General features: G+C 40.7%; 1 protein-coding gene across 12 annotated transcripts in view; it reads right to left on the bottom strand.

Annotated features, from left to right (window-relative positions):
- Positions 1–7064, bottom strand: part of ACBD5 (acyl-CoA binding domain containing 5) — a 50706-nt gene extending 43642 nt beyond the window's left edge. For 8 of the 12 annotated variants that reach the window (XM_038529743.1, XM_038529737.1, XM_038529736.1 and 5 more), the window contains exons 1-3: positions 5897–6048; positions 5548–5722; positions 1170–1290 (exon numbers count right to left, since the gene is read on the bottom strand). In XM_038529743.1, the coding sequence (XP_038385671.1) occupies positions 1170–1290; positions 5548–5722; positions 5897–5911 (311 nt within the window). In that variant the 5' untranslated portion in view covers positions 5912–6048. Of the gene's footprint in view, positions 1–1169; positions 1291–5547; positions 5723–5896; positions 6067–6762; positions 6941–7000 lie in introns of those variants that run through there. The other 4 variants (XM_038529742.1, XM_038529741.1, XM_038529747.1 and 1 more) reach the window with 4 other exon arrangements.
- Positions 7065–7307: the final 243 nt, after the last annotated feature.

Here is a 7307-nt window from a genome sequence, read left to right on the forward strand (position 1 = left end):
TATATACCATAGAGTAGATACTATATATTGTTGAAAAATATTTGCTAAGAACTCTTCAAAAATTTTGTATGATAAAGAATGGTGACAGTAACGAACATTTTAAAAGACTCTATATGAAATGAACTATCATGGCCATGTTTTAAATGAACAGAAATTCTGGTTAAAAGTTTCCATTAATTTTAAACAAGAGTCTAACATATACTCAAAAAATAAAAGTGGCTTCCTACTTCTTAGAAACAAAAATGTGAGGCATAAGACATTTTTTATTTTATTTTATTTTATTATTTTTTTTGCATAAGACATTTTAAACCCCTAGATAAGGACAACAGTCCTCTGAAATTTTTGCCTATAATGAAACTCTTTCTTTTTACACATTTTTTCCAGAAGCAGTTTAAATCCACCAATGGTCAATTCTGAGGGAAAAATCGTAAGGTAAATCACTTGTCTTAAAACAGATCAACTAACAGACAGCTATTACATTTAACCTTTTATTTATGACTATTCACAAAGAACTTAGAGGAAAATATAGTACTAAGAAATCCTCAAAGGAGTTTAAGGACTTCCAATTCAGTGTAAATAAATTTAACCATCAAAATGTGTGGCTCTTAAGATCTGCTACACCAGCTAGCATACTCTGTTCCTAAAGTACAGTCCATGTTATGGAGGTTTCTCTGGCTATTTTACGACTTTCTTATGTATATTAAAAATCAAATTTCTATTCAAGTACAGTGGGACAAGAGTGATAGCCCAGACCAAAAGTTAGCACAGCATGTGCCTAGTTACTTATCACCTAAAGGCTCAAAGTAAACAGTGTCACTTGGCAAGTAAAAGTCATTATTTTTCTTGGTAAAAGAGGCAGGAGAGTTTAACTGCTCTTGGGAGTTGCTCTTCTTACAATAAAATGAAAAAAACTCCTAAAAGGAAAGACTACCTGAAAATGATTTTTTTATCTTTGATACACCTGTCCTTTTTGGTTTTACTGTTTTCCTCTCTTCCCCAAGACTTTTCTCTTCATATGAAATTGTGTTAAAAGAACGCGGAGGATAAAAATCGGATCCAATACGCTAGAACAGTATCTGCTCAGAATAATATGTAACCACATAAATAAGTCATATGATAATTATGTCATTAAAATAAAATTCCTTTCATAGCTCCCTATATGAAATTACCATTTATATCTTCCAATAGGATCCCAGAATCCAGGCCTTGCAAGTTTACACGGTCCTTCAGTTGCCTGCTTATAGAAGCTATAGAACTTGAGCATCATTTCATTTGTTGGCTGAAATGAACCTATTGGAAACATATCAAAAACAGATCACCTGGAGAATACAATTGACAATCTAAAGCTATAAATCAGCTCAGTTATAATAATAGTGATTTTTAAATATTTCATTAATAGTTCAGATAATCACTTATTTGTCTTATAGAAACAAATGTCATGGCTCTGTAAGTTGCTTTAGTCCTCTAATTAAAAAAAAAAAATAAAACTCAGGCAGCCCCAGTGGCGCAGCAGTTTAGCGCTGCCTGCAGCCCGGGGTGTGATCCTGGAGACCCAGGATCGAGTCCCACATCGGGCTTCCTGCATGGAGCCTGCTTCTCCCTCTACCTGTGTCTCTGCCTCTCTCTTCGCTCTCTCTGAATGAATAAATAAATAAATCTTTAAAAAGAAAAAAATAATAATAAAAGAAAATAAAACTCTTGGGGCACCTGAGTGGCTCAGCAGTTGAATGTCTGCCTTTGGCTCAGGGCATGATCCCGGGGTTCCAGGATGGAGTACCACATTAGGCTCCCCGCACGGAGCCTGCTTCTCCCTCTGCCCATGTCTCTGCCTCTCTCTCTGTGTCTCTCATAAATAAATAAATAAAATCTTAAAAAAAAAAAAAAAACTCTGGAGATTGTTACACTTTAATAACAATGCCTAACATAGTTCAATAAATAAAAGGATAAATGAACAAATATGCTCTAGATGTAACTAACTGGAAAATATCATTTCAAAAAGCAATATATGAAAATACAGAATAGCTGCATTATGCAACTATTAATAAGGTATTTTCTAAACAAGGATAGTGACAAATCAAACTGCCTAGCATAAGTGAAAAAGTTAAATGTACAGTCTGCTTAATGAAACTTCAATATTAAGAAATTCAATTCAAAAAAAAAAAAAAAAAAGAAATTCAACTCTCTTGGCCAAATTTCAATTTCTTAATGGATAAGGAAGTTTGACTAAAGTCAACCAGTGTGTGCTGTGATAGAAAAAGAATCAATCCAAGATAAAAGAGATTTCACACTTCCTACCTTTGTAATTTTGAACACATCAATTTCTTTGAAAATCAGTGTGCATACATGTCTCTAACATACCTATAACCTTTTTATAAAAGGTAACCTTTTAAAAATTTATTGTATGCATTAGTACTATAAGTTGCAATATTTCATAACAAGGAAAATCAGAATGCCAATGTTTTATAATAGGTAATGCCAAAATAATTATGATACGTATATACATATATACAACTGGATGATTTATAACTACAGCCCTTACAAATTATATATTATGAAAATACAAAGAATGGCTTGAGAAAAGTTTCACAATCTATTATAAAATGAAAAAAGAAAAACAAACACACAAACAAACCAGTAGTTCAAAAATAGCATATCCAGGGGCATGGGTGGCTCAGTTGGTTAAGAGTCTGCCTTTGGCTCAGGTCATGATACCAAGGTCCTGGGATCAAACCCTACATCGGGCTTCCTGCTCAGCAGAGTCCGTTTCTCCCTATCCCTCTGCCTCTCCTCTCAACTCGTGCTTTCTCTCTCAACTAACAAAATAAATAAATCTTTTAAAAAATAAAATAAAAATAGCATATCAAATACAATTCATTTTTGCAAAATATTTATATGCATCAAAAGCAGAATAGAAGGAAACACACCAAAATGTTAAAGAAGATATTTCTGGAGATACTAAGCATAGAGATTATTTTTATTTTCCTGTTTGCTTGTGTTTTAAAATTTTTTACATTCTGTTTGTATGTTATTTTTATACAAAATTATTACAAAAATAAAAACTGTAAAAAGATATTTTTAAAAACTTTATAGATTGCATAACAAATAGTGTGTAGTAATCAAAAACTAGTAGTTTATAAACATTGTGAAAATTACAGCACAGACAAGCTGAGAGCTGGTGTTTCAGGTATGGGCAAGAATGAATAATTAATTCCAAAACCACAATAACAATTCTATATCATATATACTCCTTTAGGAGTATCTATTAGATACATTATTTCAATAATATTGTCCTCTTTGGTATAACATAGGTTAAAAAACATAGGGAAATTACAGTTAAAATGGCTACATATTTTTTTAAGCTTTGAAATAAAGTTTTATTTGAAGAAGTATTTTTTAAATGGTTACCTATTAAATAACACAAATCTAAATTTAAAACACCAAGAGATTCAACTCATAGTATCTACAGTAAATCAAAATAAGATTTAAAAGTTTAAGATGAGTGACATATACATTAGAATAGATTACAGCAAAAATTGATAATGTATTGAATATAATCTATATATAAACACCAGATAAAATATAATCTGTTCTTAAGGTGCTCACACATACTATATTTGATATTTGTATTTAAAATGTCATCTAAGAATTTAAATTTCTTTTTATTTTAAGATTTTACTTATTTATTTATGAGAGACATGGAGAGAAAGAGAGAGAGAGAGGCAGAGACATAGGCAGAGGGAGAAGCAGGCTCCCTGCAGGGAGCCAGATGTGGAACTTGATCCCAGGACCCTGGGATCACATCCTGAGCTGAGAGCAGAAGCCCAACCACTGAGCCACCCATGTGTCCCCTAAGAATTTAAATTTCTAAAGGCCAAGGGTAAATAAAACATAGATCCTACATGATTCATTGTAACCTTAGACCTTAAATAAAGGCCAAGGAACTAACTGTAAGATATTACTCTTTGCAAAACTGTTCAGGGCAGACACCTGTTAAAAGGTATTATTATAAAAAATTTTAATTCATTATAACAATACTTCCAGCTTCAATTAATATCAGTTTAATTTCAGGGGATAACAGTATACTGAATATTATCCAACTCAGGTGCCATTTGCCAGGATATCTTAACTTTGCAATAGCTTCTTAAATGCTATGTTTATACAGTTCATATTTACACAGATTTCTTAATACATTATATATACCCAAAAAAATAGACTAGAGATGTTAAGTTCTACCTTTAACAATTTTCAAAAAATTAGAAAAATATTGGTTTAAGAGAAAGGATGATGCTACAACTTATGTAAAACTCTTAGAATGATGCCTTTTTATAAACCCTCTTAATCAGGCATTTTAAAAACCAATAGCTAAATAAGTTCCTATATTATTTCTTTACATATTGTTCATTCACTTTTTTCTTTTTTTCTTATCTTTCTTTTATCTTTCAACCCCTTCACAATCTCAGATGTTCCTCCTCCAGTCTGACGTTTGAGATTACAAAAAGAATACTATTTTGTGTATATTTGTTTTCAAAACCTTTTGAATTTGCACTTAATGAATTTTTATTAAACCATGTTGAATAGTCATTACCAAGTCAACTCATGATTAATTAAAACAGAAAACATACGAAATACTGTAAAAATATGCTAACGATGTATTCAGTGAATTTTATGCTCTGGCACAGTAATAGTGCTTTAAGAAGCATCGTCAGAAAATACAAGTTAATTGTGAAAAATAATTCCTATAGTGAAGAAGGATACGAAGTAAAAGATAAGAGTTGTTTTTGCCAAGCCTCTCCAAAGGAAAAAATATCTTAAAGGCTTTAAACTTTGTCCCCAACTTTGGTCAAGCACATAAAATGACAAATGCAAAAAGCTCTGTAAACTCTTAACAAGATAAATTTGAAGAAAACCACACCTGGACACATCACAGTCAAACTGCTGAAAGCCAAGGATAAGGAGGAGAAAAATTTTGAAAGGAGTCTGAAAAATCTTAAATACAAAAGAACTGAAATGACTTTTCTCCTAAGCTGCAAGGAAGGCCCAATATAAGTATAAGAAAGAGAGCACAAGAATACAGAGGACAGCACACTTGAAAAAAGTCACAAATACATGTATGTATTAAAATAAATCATTTTACAAATGAATTTAGCTCTTCTTTCCTTTCCCTGCCTTCACATCAAAAGTTTTTGAAAGGCTTAAATAGTGCAGTTTATGAGTAGGCGGCACCAGGCATCCCCCACCCAGTTTTGTTTTTTTTTTAAACATACCCAAATCCGCAGTCATTAAGTGACAGACTTTTGTTTTCAGCAATAGCAACTACTCAAAAGCTGGATAATAGATTCGTCTCGAGCTTGCAAGATCAGCAGGTAATTAATTCCCATTCTTCACCTGCCCTCCAATTACATTCGTTGTAAACGCAGAAGCGAAGTAGGTTAAATTAGCAAGTCTACCAGCCGAGAGAAGGTTCAAAGAGGCGACGTTCGGGAACTGGGGCCTCGGGCCTCTGCAGGAGGCTTCTGGAGCTGGGCTGCGGGAGCCCAGCGCACTTACCATTTTTCGGCAAACTCTGGATCACCTTCACCGCCGCCTCAAACCTGGTTTCGTGCACGGATCTCGTGTCCGCCATCTCCAGCCGCCAGCGCCGGCCCCGCTCCCGGTCCCAAGGTCTGTCGGCTGGAATCAGGCAGCAGCAGCAGCACCAGCTTCCCCAGGAGCCTGCATGAAACTGGAACATGGAGCGCAGCCGCGGATCAACATGCCCAAGGAGGAGGAGGCCCACGCAGCGAGTCAGCGCCCCGTGGCCCTGCCCTCCAGGCCGCACGGACCGAGGCGGCCCGGCTCTTTCCTCCTCCCCGGGGCGTGACCTAGGCCGCGCGGCCGAGAACGAACGACCACTCACCGAGAGGAAGAGCATCTCTAGCACAGCGCGGAAGGGCTCCGGCCAGCCGCGGTCGCCGAGCCGCTCCCCCACCCGCAGGACCCTGGCGGAGCAGCCACTCTCCCCATCCCGGCGGGGTCCGTGGGTCAGCCGGCGCCCTCCTTGCGGCCCCGCCCCAGCGCCACCACCGGACCCACTCGCTGCTGCCGCGGCCGCTCCGCCGACTCCACCCCCCGCCTCGCGTCGCAGCCCGCGGCGAGCGCTGCCGCCAGGCGACCGGGTGGCGCCTGGGAGGAAGGCAAGGCCGCAAGGGCGACGGCTCGGGTTCCTCGCTTTTGGAACGGGCGGGACCGCCGCGTCGGTACCGGCGCACCTGGGCTCAAAGGGCCGAGCGAGAGTCCGTACCGTTGGGGGAAAATATAAAAAGGACCCTGCGGTTCACAGCGCCTGAACTCTGAAGTTACGGCCTGAGGACTGTGCAGGGACGTGAGCAAAGGGCTTTAGGTCCGCAGAGACTCGGTGCGAACCTCGAGCTCTTGGAGCAAGCTACTCAGCCTCTGCATTGGCAGTCTTGCCAGCACCCTAACAGAGGAAGGAATTAGAGGTGCTGCATCAGTGTTTTAGCAGGGCTTGGGCTGCCTCGAGTCGAGAACGTCCGAGAGCCCCCCAAGGAGCAGGAAGATCGCCGGCCGCCAGACCGGATTGGGAGCTCAGGGTTGGGGGTGGGAAGGAGGGCAGTTTCCCCGGCACCACTGCTGTCCTCCCACCCGGGGAACCGGGCACAGTCCAGCTCCAGCGCCATTTAATAGGTCACACGGCTCGAGGGAGGAGGCACTGAGGACCCAGAACGGACTGTCAGCCCTCGAAACGGGACCCTGGGCCCTCACCTTTCCAGTATAACGCCCCGCGACCTCAGGCACCTGGAATCTCCCCCAGGCCCACTGGGGGGTGGAGGGAGGGGGGAGGTACTGATACGCGTTTTAGGGATGGAGTCCTGCGGCCCGGAAATCCCCGAATTGCCAGGAAATCACTGTCAGTTTGGGGTGGGTTAGGAGGGCTACTAGCAGATATCTAAGCGCAGACTGTAAGGTGCTCTTCCCTCCGAGCCGCACAACCGGCTTTTACCTTGGCATTACCAGGCAAGGCCCGTCCGGTATTGTCCCAGTCGCCCGCCCGCCCCTCGCCCTGCCCCGTGGACTTATGGGAAACGTAGTCCCCCAACCCCCTCTGCGGCGCTTCCGCATTACCTCCCTCCGCGGCAGGCGTACTTCTCACCAGTTCCGGTTCGGTGTCTCCGGCCCGCGGTTGCTTTGGCGGTTGCGGCGGAAATCCTTCTAACCCGCTGCGTCGCGCCCCCGGGCCCCCTCTAATGCCACATCCACTTCCACCGAAAGAGACCCTCGGTGACGCCTTCGAGGGTACCCTGGTGTGA

This window comes from Canis lupus, chromosome 2, assembly GCF_011100685.1.
Source record: "Canis lupus familiaris isolate Mischka breed German Shepherd chromosome 2, alternate assembly UU_Cfam_GSD_1.0, whole genome shotgun sequence".
In the NCBI taxonomy this organism is placed as follows: Eukaryota; Metazoa; Chordata; class Mammalia; order Carnivora; family Canidae; genus Canis; species Canis lupus.